Source organism: Tachypleus tridentatus, chromosome 10 (genome assembly GCF_004210375.1).
Source record: "Tachypleus tridentatus isolate NWPU-2018 chromosome 10, ASM421037v1, whole genome shotgun sequence".
In the NCBI taxonomy this organism is placed as follows: Eukaryota; Metazoa; Arthropoda; class Merostomata; order Xiphosura; family Limulidae; genus Tachypleus; species Tachypleus tridentatus.
Window position 1 is genome coordinate 46498004 of NC_134834.1, and position 17844 is coordinate 46515847.

At 28.9% G+C, this 17844-nt stretch overlaps 1 protein-coding gene across 12 annotated transcripts in view; it reads left to right on the forward strand.

Annotated features, from left to right (window-relative positions):
- Nucleotides 1-17511, forward strand: part of polybromo (protein) — a 182375-nt gene extending 164864 nt beyond the window's left edge. For 8 of the 12 annotated variants that reach the window (XM_076461156.1, XM_076461162.1, XM_076461163.1 and 5 more), the window contains 8 exons: nucleotides 1993-2115; nucleotides 2283-2577; nucleotides 3227-3281; nucleotides 4088-4180; nucleotides 5023-5081; nucleotides 6248-6367; nucleotides 12929-13016; nucleotides 16544-17511. In XM_076461156.1, the coding sequence (XP_076317271.1) occupies nucleotides 1993-2115; nucleotides 2283-2577; nucleotides 3227-3281; nucleotides 4088-4180; nucleotides 5023-5081; nucleotides 6248-6367; nucleotides 12929-13016; nucleotides 16544-16760 (1050 nt within the window). In that variant the 3' untranslated portion in view covers nucleotides 16761-17511. The remainder of the gene's footprint in view (nucleotides 1-1992; nucleotides 2116-2282; nucleotides 2578-3226; nucleotides 3282-4087; nucleotides 4181-5022; nucleotides 5082-6247; nucleotides 6368-12928; nucleotides 13017-16543) is intronic. The other 4 variants (XM_076461157.1, XM_076461161.1, XM_076461165.1 and 1 more) reach the window with 2 other exon arrangements.
- The last annotated feature ends 333 nt before the right edge of the window (nucleotides 17512-17844 follow it).

Consider the following 17844-nt stretch of genomic DNA (forward strand, 5'->3'; position numbering starts at 1 on the left):
ATCTTAATCTAAAGAAAATACTTATGTAGATTTACCATTTCTTTATGCTGTTCCCAAATTACATACACCTCCAATTAAATTTAGATGTATTTCTAATTCAGTAAGAACAATTATCAAACAACCGACTGTATTATTAATTACATTACTCAATACTTTATGTGATAAAATAAAGAACATAAGTGTTACAAAAACATACTTTTTGGATAATAAAAATATAATCTATTTTAAAATATTTAAAAAAGAGAGAACAAATAAATAATATTTAAACATTTGATTTTACCACATTGTACACCACAATTCCATTAAAAGATTTGATCATTTTTTTAAATTCATAAATAGAAGTTATGTTATCATTTTATAGAACTGGAAAAAAGAAAATTAAGCTCTAAAAACATAAAAGATATATTGTTTCTGTATTTATAATAATTATACATTTTATAATGAATAGGTTTTTAAACAAGTGATAGGAGTTCCAATGGGAGTTAACTACTGTACTATTTCAAATTTATATCTTTACTGTTATGAAAATATATTTATTGAAAACTACACAAATCCTGATATTTTACCTCAACATATAGATATATATGTAGATGATTTAATTAGTATAAATAATCCTGAAATAAATAATGTTATTAATGCTATTTATCCAGCAGAATTGGAAATTGAAAATACTTCAGTATCTAATACATAAATACATTGTTTAGATTTAGAAATTAAAATAATTTATAAGGATATCAATTTTAATAGTTTTGATAAAAGAAAATATTTTGCCTTTCCAATTTGTGGTTTACCCTCTTTTAATAGTAATGTACCATACCCTTCTATTATAAGCATTATTGCTTTGCATTATTCAGATATTGTAAAATTTGTAATAGATTACAATATTTATGAGTAATGTTGAAATACTGATACAAAAATAATGGATAATGGATTTAATAAAGAAACTTTAAATAAAATTATTAAACTATTCTGTAACAAATATAATAATGTATTGAAGAAATATAGAGAAATAAAAATATGAGAAATTTTACTTAAAATTTCTAATGGCTGTTCTTAATTATGAATAAGGTCATTTAACAACTTGGCACTATTTGATATGGATGTGCACCTTGCCACATATAAATACTTGTTTAGAACATGATAGTGACAGTAGACTTGGTGAGTGGGTGCTAGTTGGGAGCTATACTAGTTTATTTGGATAACTGGATAGGATGCCTCATGGTGGAATGGTTTGTTTGCTGTGTTGTCAATTAGTGCCTTTCTACCATATTGGTTGCTGGAATGCTAACTTCAAGAGGTAAGTTTTCAACTTACTTACTCCCAATTGGTAGTACCATATTTTCTTATTTTTATCTCAATTTTTTTCTTCTTTACTTGGGAGAACAGTCACCTTTCCACAACTGTCTGCAAGCAGTAAAGAGTGATATAGATGTGGGATGTTGTGGACTTGAACACCCACATCTTGCTCTCCTAATTTTTATATCTATTGCTACTCTTTTATTTCTTATGTGAGACTGGTGAATGGAGATTAAGACTGATAGATGGTGTATCCCCACTGCAATGTGGGTCCTATTTCAGAAGTCACCTCCAAAACCTAGGGTACATTTTATAATCCCATATTATAATTTGTACCCTGGGATCTTTTCAATTAATGCAGTGTTTTATGTTAAATTTTTTCAGCTTGTTTTTTAAGCTATATATTTGTCATATATTTATAACACTTTTAATATCATTTTATTGCTAAAAATATAGTTTTCAATGTCTTAGAACTTTGAATAATGTCATTTGTATTGGTTAATGTTGATATTTGATTTTATGTGTCATAATTTTTATAGTTGTGTATGTAAAATTGTCTGCAACCTTTTCATGAATCTCTTTGTAGATAAATTTGTTTATTCTACTACAGGTAAAATATTTCTTGTGTAAAATGTTTTGAGAATAAATACACTTGATGTTTGTTTATATTATTTTTGTTTTCCTCTTTGTTTACAGACAAAATCTGTCAAGAGAATAGTCACAGGATACATATTATTTGCCTGTGAAGTTCGTAAAAGAGTTGTTACTGCTAATCCTGATCGTACTTTTGGTGAAATTAGTCGTTTAATTGGAGCAGAAGTAAGTTTTTCATAGTTTTTATTCATATAATTGTTAAGATTTCACATATCTTATATTTTTCTTTTATATGTTCATATAACTTTTTGTATACATTATATTATTTTTTATCAACATTACATTCTATTTCTGTTAGTTTCACCTTCATAATGATAGTTTTTTTTATTCAGTGGAGAAATCTTCCGGCAGCTACAAAAGCAGAGTACGAAGAACGAGCTCAGAAACAAAATGAAGAAATGGCTGCCAAAGAAACAACAGAGAGTGGACCTCAGTCCCCTGCCTCAGGACATGGAGATAATAAAAGCAGTAACTTGGCTGGAGGAGAGAAAGGAGAAAACACTGTGTATGAGTGTTCTTGGGATAGCTGTGATCACCAGTTTGAAGATCTTCAAGATCTTATTGATCATCTCTTAACTGAACCAAATGGTCATGTTCACTTGACCTATAAAGGGGCAAAGGGTAAAGGTGATGATGATGATGTTTTGGTTTGATATTTTTCTTTATAATCATAATCAGTATAGGTAGCTACAATAATGAGTTATATTGTATTTCATAAAATAATTTTGTTCTGAATTTAAATTTGAATTACTTTTTTTTTTGTTTCTCAAAACTACTTTAGTGGCCAGGTTATCTCTTTGATATATGAATATGCTTTGCTTTGTTTCAAACAAATGTAGACTCTCGTAAGATCTTTCTTACTACAAAAAACTTAATGCATTCACTGCCACCACGAATATTATTAATTTCTACCATAGTAGCAACAATACTTTTCTTTATTTAATTAATCCATGTGTCTAATATTTATGTGGGTAACTATACTATGTTTAATTACTTCATTGAAGATATTCATAATATGTGTCCCACCAATGGAACACTTGGTAGCAAATGTGTTAAGAATTTCAAAATAAAAGAATTCTGAATTGTCTTATTATATAAACTGTAAAATATTGGAAATAATAAGTTTGCTCTTTTAATAAAATCTTGACCATTAAGTTAAAGTGTGGTGCTGTGACTTGTATATTATTTCAAGGCATCAGAAATCTTGTTTTTAGACTTTGGTGTTAGCTATACACTAGACTTGTTGATTGCTAAATACTAACATTTTAACCAGCAGAAGGAGAATACCAATGTTTATGGACAAACTGCTCAAGAATAAAGAAAGGAGTACCGTAAGCTATTTCTCTTACTATAGCAAATTTATTTTATAAGCATTTTACACCTGAATTCAGTAATACAGTTATATCATAAATGACTTTTTCATACCTAAATAATTTTACAAATAAGTTAATTTCACTTACTTGTTGTGTACTCCTTTATCTCCCTTTGTCTTTTCAGTGCTTTCACTAATTATCTCATGAATTTTCCTACTTTATTTATTGTGTAACTTGTTTCAGTACTTCCACAACTTTGTCACATATTCACTGCCATTTTTGATATTTTCGTGACATCTAAGCAATGTCTGTACAGTAGCTCTGCCATTTCGCTAACTAAAATAAGTGTATTATGGTTTTATAATGATCACTTGAAGTAATTTCTCTTGTCTCTTAATGATTTCCTTTCACAATAAAAAGCTATGTTCTGTTGATAATGTTCATTGCATAAGCAGCTTTGTTTTTCATACCATTTGCCGTAAAAGTTTTACTGAATGTTAAACATTTTATATAGGTTTATATTTTAAATGCTAAAAATTGTGTTGAATGAGCTAAAATATAATATAGGAATAATCCATCAAGATAAATGAAAAGAGAACTATAGTAGTAAAAATTTTATCAGTTTCCACAAAGAGAACATTTCATGTATTACATGCATTTTATATAGTTTTTCATAGTACTTTTTTTTTCTTTTTGGATCAACAAAAGTATCACTTTGAATATAACCAAGTGTTTAAATATTGCTGTGAAAATAAGAAAATGCTGCTGGAAATGGTGTATTACAAATCATTTTATTTCAGTTGGATATATCTTTTATTATATAGGCCTTTTCCTAGTTTCCAGAGGTTGTTAAGGCATCTAAAAGAAGTGCATCTTAAAACATCCTCTAAACAAGTGCTTCCTGAAAACAGAAATAGGTTTGTTATACGTTATACAAAGACTATAATACTTAACTGAAGTTGTTTGAGTAACAATATAGTTCAGGTTTACAAAGCTAAGTTGTATAACACCTTGTGTAGTCCATGAAGTTCACTTTCACAAGATTAGATTTATAGATACACACTATGTAGTCAAATTAGGTCAATTTAAACTGCTAGATTTGATAGCACCTAATGTAGTCCATACTGTTCAGTTTTACAGGATTAGGTTTACAGATGTATACTGTGAAGTCAAAGTAGCTCACACTTACACACCTTAATAGGTTACATTGCATATATTTCAGATAGTTAAGGGTTAAGAATGTAATACATAATGTAGTACAGTTAGTTTAGTTATGTAGGGTTAACTTGTATCGCATGCTGTGTTATTAAGATACTTGAGTATTTTATACTTAGAGTAATAAAATAGCTATAAGAAACAACTACCTAATAATTTTTTTTATTTATTTGTTCATCTTTAAAAAAAGAATTGAACTATTGCAGATTCATGATTCATACTTTGGTGATGAACTTTTTGTTATTAGATTCTTTTCTTATCATTTTTAGACAGTGCTTTAGTATTGATTTTTATTTTATTAGTGATTTTTTTTACTTGAGCAGGTTTTAGTCCTTTATTTTTTATCTTTTTTGTGCTACATGTAATATACTCAAAGCAACTATGAAAGATAACATAAAAAATAGGAATTTTATTAAAAAATAAAATAATAAAATTATAGTGCTTGTTTTTCAGCATTTTCTACTTTTTTTAAAAGAGAAAAGTGCATGTTATTCTTGTTTTTCTCTCTATTTTTATATTTTAAAAAAACATTCCTTTTCTGTAGGAATTTCTTACCTTCCCAGCGAAATGGAAAATCTGGAAGTGGTACAACACCTGGATCAAGTAAGTGTTCAGATGTTACAGAATATTGAAATGTTACTGTCCTAGAATCTGCCAGTGTTGTAGATAAGCAATGACTTGGAGAGATTGTAAGATAGTGAATCGAGAAAATGCTAAGTAATGGCAGTAAATTGTTTGGGAATGTTTTGTGATCCATATGTACTAAAGACTCCTAAACAATTCAGATAATAAATATATAAAGGGAAAAAGCATGTCTTTTGATGTTTAATGCTTATCTTTGTTTTAATCATAATTAAACTTCACTCACTGTATACAAGTTGATGTTATTGTTCTATCATAATTTGAGTCTGAAAATTTTGTAGTGTCTTAGTAGAAGTATTAAGTAATTATAAAGTATTTTTTACAATATCATTACAATTAAGGTAAAAATATGGAATTGTCTTTATATTATCTTCTTTATATATACATACATATACAAGTGATGTGTTTAGAAACTTTACATTGTCAGTATTTTCTTCTATCATCATATTCTAAAATCCAATAACATTTTCACTATTTTTTTTCATTCATGTTGATAATTTGTACAAACTAGCATATGTTATCAACTTTAAACTTGTAATACTTTGTTTTTTGTTTGTAACTGTCTACAGACACATGTTTTAGTGTGGTCAAAACTGTTACACTTTAAAGTGTCAAGAATTTATGAATTATTGTAATAATTGTTATTCTTTGCCAAAAGAAAACAAATTACTAAAAGAAATTGTTGTGTCACTTTATACTCTCTATGAAGAATGAGTACTTTATTATAATTGTTGCCATTACTAGCAGATCTATTGATATTTAACATTTCAATGTGTATTCTGTAGTTTTGCAGTAAGTTCAACAGCTAGAACATCTTTAAATCTCCTTATCCATAGATTAAAAAATGAGCCATAAACTTCAAAAATATTGTAAAAGACTGCACATATCGACAGTTGGTATTGCATGGCAAAAAAGTTGAAAATAGTTGATGTGGTTTTTGTATTTATTCAGCTAGCATGCTTTCTTGTTTTGATTTTTGTCTTTGCTCTGTCACTTTTTTTTTCTTACTTTTTTTCTAATCTTGTTTTGTGAAAAATAATCTGTTGTTGTTGCATGTGTTTTCTTTCTTTTTTGTTTTGATATTTTTTTGGGGGGCATGATTAAAATTTTGTTGGCTGACTGCACAGATTCAGCGGCTTTTCTGTCGGGGCCCTACTCAGGGCAGCCTTCTGGCCCTGGAACACTGTATAGTCCTCAAGCTACCCCAATGTATCCTGGAATGTATTCCTCACCTTATGTAACACAAGGTAAGTAGCTTGTTACAACAGGTTCTTTGCAGAAACTAACTTGTTACCTAATGCCAGATAAGCAGCTTCTTACAAGGTTATATATTTCTTGAAATGCTTCAAGTTTGTACCAACTGTATTTATTTCTGTAGAAGACAGTGTATTACACAACAGAAGATAAAAATACATCTTTCTTTTAACAAGGTGTATTTGTCTGCAGAAGATAATTATTATGACAAGTTGTTAAAGAAGCTTCTACTCACCTGTCTGTAGTATCTCTGTAGAAGGTAACTTCTAATAGAAATCAGTGAACAAATTGCATCTGTTTCTGCAGAAGATAATTTATTACACAATGTAGAAAATTTCTATCTATCTGTGTTATATGGCACAAGGTATGAAACTACCAACCAACAGTGTGTATGCCAAATGATGATACATTTTAAATAACAGAACAAACTGTGTCTGCTTGTGCAGAGGATAATATGTTTAACATGTGAGACAGGGTAAGAACTTACTTACCTATGCCTATCTCTTCAGAAGACAATATATGTAATATGTAATAACACAGGGTAAGAAGCTAATTACCTGTGCATGTCCTTGCAGAAGATAACCTATTATATAATATAAGCTAAGGAAATTTGAATAAACTTTTTGTTTGCCTCTGTAGTAAAGAACCTGTTTAAATGGTAGCACAAGGTAACAGGCTTTCCTCTTATTTGTGTTTACCTCTGAAGGAAATAAATTGTCACATAACAAAAGGTAAAAAGTTTACAGCTGGTTCAGTTTATTTGTCAAAAAGTTGACTTGTTACAAAACACAAGGTAAGGAGCCTATAGTCAAAAGTATTACATTTGCAGAATCTTATACATAGGATACCACATGGTAAGAACATCTGTGTAGGAGTCTGTTTTTATTTGCAAAGTTAGTTGTTGCACAAGAAATAAAAAGTTAGGGTTTAACTAGTTATATTTGTCATGCAGGAGATAACTTATTACATAACCCAGAGATGAGCTTTTAACCAGCTGGATTTTTGTTCAAGAGATTAATTCTAGCCAGATTCTATCAGTTGTAGAAACTAACATCTGGAAAGTGCCTTAAGTTCTGCATTTCTGATAATCATGCTATTTATGCATGTAAATAGATTGAAACTGCATTTTGTAATGCAAGAAATGTTGTATTTAGTTTTGTTTTTTAAAAAATAATCTTCTATTATTGATATACTCAAGAGGTTTTTTATTTAAAAAACTTTTGAAATTGTATTTTCAACCTTCCTTACCATCTTTCCTAATACAGGTGTGTGCAAAACAGTTTTAGTCCTTTCTTTATTCATTACATAAACTAACACTGTTACAAAATCTTATCCAATACTGTAGTTTTCACTCATTACCATTGGGCTTAAGTTTTGTTTAAAAAAAAAAAACGATTTTTTTGCATTATCTCATGTCATAAAACACACAATATATTACAGTTGTTACAGTGTCTGGAATAATGGGAAATACATGGTTTTGTTTATGACACTACATACAAATCTTGATATATTAAGAATTACCATAAATATTACATATTATTCACACATTGTAGCACACCTGCAAGACACCAGTAAGTACTTATGACACCATATCAAATAATGTTGCCTTTTAGTTACTCGGGGATGTCTAGTCAATCTGCATTCCACTGCTTAATTTCTGCTATACATGCTTGGTCATTTGGACCAACTTTGGACCACTATGTTAGCATACCTTTTGTAATGTTGTAATGTATCACCATGAAATTTGATAAGCTTTTAGTAAAAATTTCAAGTCTTTTTGTACATGGAAAATCAAATTTTTTTTATTCAAGTTTTTTGTGCCTAAAGACTTTTCTGTGAACATATGGAGTCAGAGCATGGCTATAAATGCTCTAAGCTATAAGTGGTTTAAAATAATTACTGTGGCTGGTTGAGATGACAATAGCATAGAATGAAACTGTAGGCCAAATAATTTTGTCTCAGAACAAGCTATCTTTATTAGGAATTCAGTTCTCTTTCTGTTGGTTGTATTTAATAGCAAATGTCAAAGATAATTATTGAAGATAGTGTGTAATAGAAGGATGTGTCACGTGGGTTTCATTTTCTGTTTTTTTTCTTGGTAATTGACAATAATCAGAGGTTATAAAATTAGACTGTGACTTCCAGTATCTGTACTATGCATTTGTAATTTGTATTGAAATTCAGAGTCAATAATTGGTAGAAAGAACATCTAAAATGGGCAATTTAGAGCAAGGAAGTGTCATATGATATGGAAAAGTGAAGATTTATGATTTATCTAAATATTTCCTTTTAATCAAATTTTGAATATAACTATCAGGATTTGCAACATGTTCACTTTGATCCACTCATATTCATAGAGTTAAAACTGGACTAGTTAGTTTTTTTCTACAAGGCACATAACCACAATGCCTAGTTAGTTTAGAAGATTATTCCTCATATTTCTTACTGAGAGTTGAATTTGGTGGATCTTTTGCTCATAAACTGAGCTTGTTGCTTTGTTTAGTTCGTAATCTGTTCAAGCCCATCTTTCTCTTACTGTCTTCATGTAAATCAGTCAATATACAAATTAGTTGAGCATGCTGCTTAATCTGTTTAGAAATATTAGTCAAGCTACTTTCATGACTTATATCTAAATCAGTTAATCCTGTTAGTGCAGAGTGCTGCTTTGGTAAGTTTAAAATGTTCATTGAAGTTCATTATATAGTTTACATGCAAGTCTGCTAAACCCCTTGCCACTTATATAAGAATGCTCTTTAGCCAGCTCAGAAAACCTGTTCAGGCCCATCTTATGATTAACATGTTTATCCTTTTATGACATTATAAAAATTCCAGTTAGGCATATACTACATTTCATTCCTTACTGAGCTTACTACTTGGTTATTTCAGAAAATTTAGTAAATCACATCCCAAAGCTTACAGGGAAACCACTTGATTAAAGCTTGCTTTTTAATCATTTTTGAAAATTATTTTAATCTCAATTGAGAACTTAAAGCTGAAACAAAATAATATTTTCACTACTTAATTGTTAGAATGATAATTTTTGTTTAAATGTGATCAGATCCATCCTACAACTTACAGTTAAACCAGCAATAATCTTTCCATCATTAGTTATTAACACAGTAATTCAATTTAGAACATATATCCAAATCTGTCCTAAAATATGTAGTTAAACTAGCAATAATCTTTCCAACAGTTAATTAATGTCATGGATATTCAGTTTTTATAATACACCTAGGTTCATTCTACAGCTTATACAAAGGTTGAGGATATTATATTAAAATGAATTTGAAGTCTCACCATCTCATTAATCCATGTTTTCATGTGAGATCATTCTCTGTCTGACAACTGTGCATTCCAATTGAGAACTTAAAGCTGAAACAAAAGAATATTTTCACTACTTAAAAAAAATCTGTCATAAGGCTGTCACATGCAAAGTACATGAATCCTCTTCAAAAAGTTTTCATAATCCATCTAGTATATGAAGATGGATGTTTTCTAGTTCTCATTCTAACAGTATGATTGCACAGAAATCTAATGGCAGTTCATCCAGCAACTTGACTGGCATATGTTGGTATTGAAAAGCATAACTACCTATTTCATTCCCTCCAGCTGGAGATCCTTCTTTATTGTGTTTCATACTTTTCCCTGGGGTATGTAGACAACATTTACCACTGACCTTTGTATTTTTAGATTCTTGCATGTCAGAAGATGCCACATTTGTTTTACTGTTGCTAGGTAGAACTTGTTGCAAGTCTCTTTCTGATTGATCCTGGTGATCCAAGTTAATACACATTCATTTGTTTTCCCACACCATTAAACACAAGGAATGTCCCTATCTTGAAAATTTTAAATCTCCAACATGAACCCATCTTTACAATCTAAGTGTATGAATGTTTTGCATTAAAAAGGGCCATTGTATGCCATCCCCAAAAATGTTTGACAATCAATGGTATTATAGTGCTTGTAAATGGCCAAACATTGTCAAAATATGGTTCTGATGTGTACAGTTCCTCTACAACTTTATATCAGTTTTGATTGCAATTATATTGACTAATTTTCTTATTCAGAAACTTTTTAATGTGCCCATCCTTCAGTAAATGAACCAGTTAGTTCTTAGAAGCTTGAATAGTTGATAAAACCAGTATTAAAAGAACAAAAATATTAATTAATTACTTTGACAAGAGAAATGTGTTGTAGAAGATTTTAGTAAAAAACACTTCATATGTTCAAAGATTGTAATCCAACAGCTCTTATTGAAACATTTAATAAACTGATATTTTAATTTCACAGATAATCCATACTGACTTTAGAATGTCCAGTCACTTATATAACAACTTATAACTGGACAGTTGTCCCAACTACATGTTCCAGCTTTTACTTTAGTTTTAAAATGAGATAATAGTAAAGAATATCTAATCAAACCCATTTTTGTTTATAACTAAACTAGTTAAATCTAACAAAAGAAATGATTGTAGATAGTGTTAAATTAGTGTTACTGATGCTTACTTGAAAGACAAAATGTAGTTAAATATTTTACTCAGTTATGTAGTTATTCTTATGTACAGTAAAATTGACTTTTGTACCCTTTATTTTCTTTTTTAGAAGCATTACTGTACTTTTACTTTAGTTTTAAAATGAGATGATAAGAATCTTCCATCTCGTAAAATTTAAACTGTGAATTGTCAGTTTCAAGATCTGATATCACGCTTAGTATCTGTTTGAGTAAATATTATGAAATCTGTACACCTGCATCTTTTGCTAGTACCACAGTTGATTATGGATTCAGTACATTTGCATCTTTCCACTAATGCCATTTTACTGACTTGCATCTTTTTACTATTAAATGAAATCTCTACACTTAAATATTTTTGCTGATTATTTAAGTTTTTGGTATTGGTTATATTTTATTTTTCACAAGTACCTGGTCCTGCTGATCCCCCTTTTTTTAGCATATTGTTTTCAAATATATTCATGATGCATGTTTCTTCTTTTATGGATCCTCTTATCTTTATCTTACAATAAGAATTCTTTGTTTTCATTTGAAAATAGTAATAGCAGTGTTTACATCACACCTGTTAGAGGCAGCATTTGATGTTAATAAACATGTTGCTTTTCATAGAAGCATAGTCTTTCACAATAATGTCACCATTTATGACAGCAAAAACTATCCAAGTACTTTGCTAAATGGCAGCAAGGTCCTTGTCAAACTATACTATATGTTGCTGTAACAGGATCTGTATGAAAATAAATTTTCCTAATCATACTAAGTCTCTGTAAAAGTACATGCAGTCTGTTGTAGCATGTTACTTGTAGTAGTAGTTTCTCTGTAAAACTATATTTTACTCTTGTTACTTCATTTGTGAATCATTTAAACTACTTTTTTGTCTGTTGTAGTAGCAGTATATGTACAAAGTTGTATGTTACTTGTTGTATCATCAGCATTTTTGTAAAACAGATTATCTCATGTTATACCATTTTCTTGGAAAACTATGCTTCTTTTTACTTTTCTGTTGTCATTATAAAACAACACATTATTTCTTGTAACAATGTTAGACCATCTACAAGTAAGTTCAGCAGTCTTTATAAAACTATATGTTACAGTAGCAGTGGTGTTGATAGGCCTGTACTACCTGTTGCTAAGACATTGCCCGAGTTAATACGCATGTTACCTTTTGTATCATTAGAATCTTATTATATATCATATTATATATTTTTGCTCTTATTTCAATAAAGTATTTTAACACATATTTTTGTAAGACCAAATGTCCCTTGTTACAGCAATATTGTATATAAAATATATGTTACTTATTTTAGTGTCTCATGCTACAGCAGTACAATTCTACCTAGATTAGTGTTACTTATGAAAGTAATATTGTCTAAACCAAATAACTTTTCACTTATCTAGCACCATTATTTTTGCCAAACCCCATTTTTACATGCTACAGTATTTTTTAAAGTACATGTTAGTTCTTGTATAATGTTTTTAAACCATGTACTTCTTATTTTAATATGTTTACAATTATTGTAGTAACCTTAATCTCTGGCTGAATGCATACATAGTCATTATGAAAGTTTCCAATTATTACTACCCTAAAACAGTATGACATCAGTATCTGGAGAACTGCTATTATTCCATGAATTCTGCTGTCAGCTGTGTTTAGATGAGCTTGTGTTTCAATTTTTTCCATCATTGCATCTAAAGCTGAGCCACTTTCTGACAAGTGGAAGACATTTGTGTTAATACTGTCAAATTACGTGGGTGGTCTCTATTGATTTATCTGAGCTGTTCTGTCAAATGTATTTAATAAATTATGTCAAATGTTTATGAGGCATCAAATATTTTGGTAAGTGATGAAAGGTGTTAAAATTCACCATTCTTACAGGTGTTGTTACATCTTGCCCCAGCATTCCTGAAACAGTGTCTATTCCAAAATGTTTACATTTTCTAAATAAAGCCATCATTCATTTTTTGGAAAATAAGTTTTTGAATAAATGATCTGTAATACTAGAGCTGTAGTTTGTTGCTTTATAATGATTAAACTCTTTTTTTACAGGTCATGGAGGATACAGACCAGCACCTCCTATCTTTGTTTCTACACCACCTCGTACACAACGCTTACTTCACTCCAGTATCTACATTAAGTAAGTTGTAATTACAATGACTAGGTAGTAGTTAGTAATACTACTAGATAGTAGTAATGATTTTTCCCAATAACTGGTGTGTTTCTGTAATTCAAGTGGTAACTTAATATCTACAGTACTATTGAAGCATTGAAAATTGTTTCCCCTTTATAGTTCTTTAGTTTTACAGATAATAGAGTATTAGGCAGTACACATTAGCATTGAATTTTGAGACTGGTTTTCTTTGAGTTATTTTTGTACAATAGCAGTTATTCTACTTTCTAAAACTACTGAAAAGTGCTTATCCATTCACAATTATATGTCATTCAAGATATATCTGCATTATTGATGTCTGTAAATACCTCCACAGAGTAATGTTGCATTAATTACTTTAACATAATGTGAATGTCCAGTATAGCTCCCTTATTTTTTATTAGAGTATTATGAATACTAAAATAGATTATTCTAACTTCAATGTGGAAACAAATTCAGCATCACAACATCATCATATTATGTAACAGGTATTTAATATAGTAAATTAAACTTTAGTTCTTGGAACACTGATTAAATTTGTTATACATGTAAAATATCCTCTACAACCCTATTTTTTCTTTTCAGGGGGAAAACATCAATTGGTTATAAATATTTAAGATATTTTCAGTTTAAAGGTGTCCTTGACATTATCAGTATGTGATGGAAGTGATTCTAGTAACTATATATACTTTGAAAACTGTTATTAACTCTTTACTTATAGGTCACAGGTCAATGGCCGTGCAATTGCATTTGTTGATTTGCACTCAAAATTTTATTGAACTATTTTATGAATTTCTGTCATTAAGTTTGGTGTGATACAGAAGATTATAATTCCAATTTTCATATTATACTTTACTTAATTTCTTAGTTTAAAAATGTTAAAGAAAACACACCTAAACACCAATTTTTGTGTGCCATGTGATATGTTGAAATCAGATCTAGTTCAAATTAAATGTTTGTGATGTCAAAATACAAAGTGTGTAGTTTTTTCAGAATTAGGAACTCAAATTACCAATACAGAAAAGCTAGAATATAAAATAAGAACTTCGTATCTTTTCTATTTGCTGTGATATCACTTGCATACAGTAGTCCCGCTTACCTCTTTCCATTTTTGGAAACGGTCCCTTATATACACTTACTTCTATACATGACGTGAATAGCTAATTAAAAGCTCAGAATGTTATGTTTTTGTGTTATAATTTATAGTTATTCTTGAACAAAAATGGTATAATTTATATTTGTAATTTTTTATGGTAGTTAAAAGATCTATCAAATTGACTGGACATGTACAAAGATTCATTAATGAAAATAACAGATAAAATATAAAGCTGTGCTCAATAACCTTTTGGTAATTATCTGGACATTATAAGAATCTTACATGTGAAATTTAAAATTTTCTAATGCATAAAAGTATTTTTTAATCTAAATATGAAAATTTCTTTGCATATTGGATAGGCAGCCTGCCAAATGAAAAAAGGCCAAAGAAAAACATTGCTTTACAAATTTTAGACTCAATAAAAAAATTGTTGCATTGCTTATGAAAGCAATGTAACATTTACAAATAACCTGCCAAATTTCATGAACGTATGCTTACTAACTTTAAAGTTTTAGCATGAAAACTGAAACAAACACAAAATGGTTAAGAGTTCAATCCCATAGACTGAGCCCTTGCTGAAAGAGTTAACCATTTCACAATGGGTCAAGGGTCAAAGGCCATGTAATCCCATTTGTTGACTTGCATTCAAAATTTTATTAACCTTCTATTTTTATGAATTTATGTCAATAAGTTTAGAATCAAATTGTAGATTATAACTCAAACATTAAAATTATATGTGAGTTAATTTCTTGATTTAAAAGTAAATATTAAAAGAGCACATCTTAATATAGATTTTAGTGAGTCACATGATATGTTGAATGCAACACTGTTTAAGATTAGATTTTGTGATGTCAAAATATTAAGTCTATTTTCTTACAAAGTAAGAACTCATGTTACTAATATTAACAAGCTAGAATATAAAATAAGAAGGTATGTCTAAATGACAGGTATGGGTATTAAAACTTTTATCAAAATAAAATAGAGAACAATATTTTGACCTTCTTAGGTCATCTTCATGTCAACAAATATTTATATCGTTAAATACAGTAACGTAAGTGCACTTGCTCCACATCAATGCAAGTTTTGTAATGTTAGTCAGGCACAATTGGAAGGTCAATATAATAAAAATAATAAATACATAATGTTATAAGTATTATGTTATTTATGCTAAATACTTGTATTTTAGTGTTATAATTTTTAATCATTGTATAATAATAAAAAAAAATTTCTTAATTTTGTGGTAGTTTTGAGGTCAGTCAAATTTACAGACCCCACATAGTTAGGATAGAGAAAATAACAAAGTATAAAATCTTACTGAAAACAAATGTTTGAAATGTATTTAGGAGGTTTTAGATGTTACACAAATATTATGAGATTTTGGGACGAAAAATAGTTTTTTTTTAATCATAACATGAAATCACATTGCACTCGGACTAGTAATGAAACAGACTCAATATTGTCATCAACAAATTTTTAGTAAAAGTACTTCATTTAAAAATTTGATTTTTTATATACAGAAAACTGGTAATCTTCACTAAAAGTCTACCAAAATTTGTGGTGATATACTTACCACATCAAAAGGTATATTACATGTGCAAATGTATATATGAATTTGTGTATATTATATAAAGCCTGCCATGAAAGGGTAAATTAGTTGAAAAATCTTGAAGCCCTTATAAAGGAAGAGAAAAAAAAATTTGTAAATGACAAATTAAGAATATCACAACATTTTGACACTCTGGAGGTGGAGAGTGAGATTGACTTAAATATTAAAATTAATAAACTATATATCAGATAATATAAAAATTTGAATTATGATTATGTTTTGATGTCATGTAAATTAAAATATGCAGTGATATAAAGTCATTCAATTTTGAACATTGCTTTGTAAAAAAGTTGTGACATGCACCCTCTGAACCTCTCATATGTATAGAGTTAATTCAGTGGTGCAGTTTTGTCCTTAATATGGGATGAACCCCTCCAAATGCTATAGTATAATGTTATTATTAGTAAGTTCAAAAATTACCTGTTTTACAGTTGGCCTTTCAGTAACTCGTAAATGTTTTCAGTTTTTTTGTTAAAAGGTTTTTTTTGTTCTTATAGAGACACATGATAAAATAATTTAACACTAAACTAAGATATTTTTAATGCCACCAAAATCTATACCATATAATGTATTGTGAATGTACCACATAATGTACTATAATGTAAATTTTTTTAATGATTTAAGTATAGAAATTTTACAATAATTCATTGTTCTGAAGAATAAAGAATTGATACTTTGCAGGAATCAGGTCAGTAACTGCTTAGTGAGTAAATGTTTTAGACAGTTAATGAGGTAAAATAGGGGAGTGATGATAAACATGTTATGACTGAGATATGCATTTCTAAGAATATATAATTTTTTTATTTGTACAAGGTACATTGAAGGACTGAAGGGTGATAGCAGACATATTAGTGACTGGGATGCACAACTAAAAGCTACAAAAGACAACACAACAGTGAGTGACCCACATCGCCTTCCTGTCCATTGGCTGGCAAATGGAGCAGGAAACCATGGTAATGTTGTCAATGCATTCTGGGCCTTGCGGGATTTCATGCTTCGAGATGCATTGAACATTTCTAAAATATTGTAGCACATGTTCAAACAAAGAAGCTTTTGTCTATTGAAATATTGTTATTGATTTTTTTTTATATATACAGTGATATGTATCATACATGACTTCATCATTTTATGATAATACAAAGACATAAAATTTAGTTGTTTTGTATTGTACTCTTGTCTTAGCAAAACATTCATGTGTTCAAATACTTGTGTAAGTTTTGTTTTGTTCGTCATTTTTACAAAAAAGTGTAATATTCCCCTAGAAATGTAATAAACAATTTTAAAAAATATGTGGTACAAGAATAACTTGGTAAAGCTACATAAGAAGTACATATAATTAATCGTGAACCTATTTTACACATCTGCTGCTCTAAAATAGCTAAATGACAACATAAGTAGTTACACTTCAGTTATTGATTGAATGCCGGCATATCAAGTTTCAAAATTTGAATAAAAGCAATAATCCTAACTCTGTTTTAACAACCTATTACTAGGAATTATTTTATCATTTTTAACACTTACTGTAGATCACAAAGAAAATTTAAGAATTTTCAAACTTAGATTTCTACAGGCTCCAAATAGTCTGGACTGTAAATAATACATTACCTTTACTCCTAGAATTTTTCTGCATATCCCAAAAGTATATTTACTAAAAAAAAATCATCTTTGAACATATAATTATCTATGTTTTGTTTATTATGTGATTTTTCCATCTCTTTTTATCCATTTTTATTAACACAGTTAATAAACATTAACTTTGAATAAAATGTTTGAATAAAACATTCTTTGTTCTCATAGCAAGTTATTTCAACAACTAATAAAGTTCAGTTTTGAAAAATAGTTACAAATAAAGTTTAAAATCATTTGTGTTAGTATCCAATAAAAAAATGAAAAAACAGTTTGCAAAGTAATTTATGATTTCATGGAAAAATAAAGTATTGAAAGAAATATGTTAATAAATAACAAGATGAAACTAACTGGATGTATAAAAGTCAGTAACAAATTTGTTTTAAGTTTCTACAATTTAATTAAATATATCCATTTTGAGAAGGAAAAGGTTGAGTTATCAGTTACAACCTCTGGTTAAAGAAACAATGTTATGATGCAAATGCAAA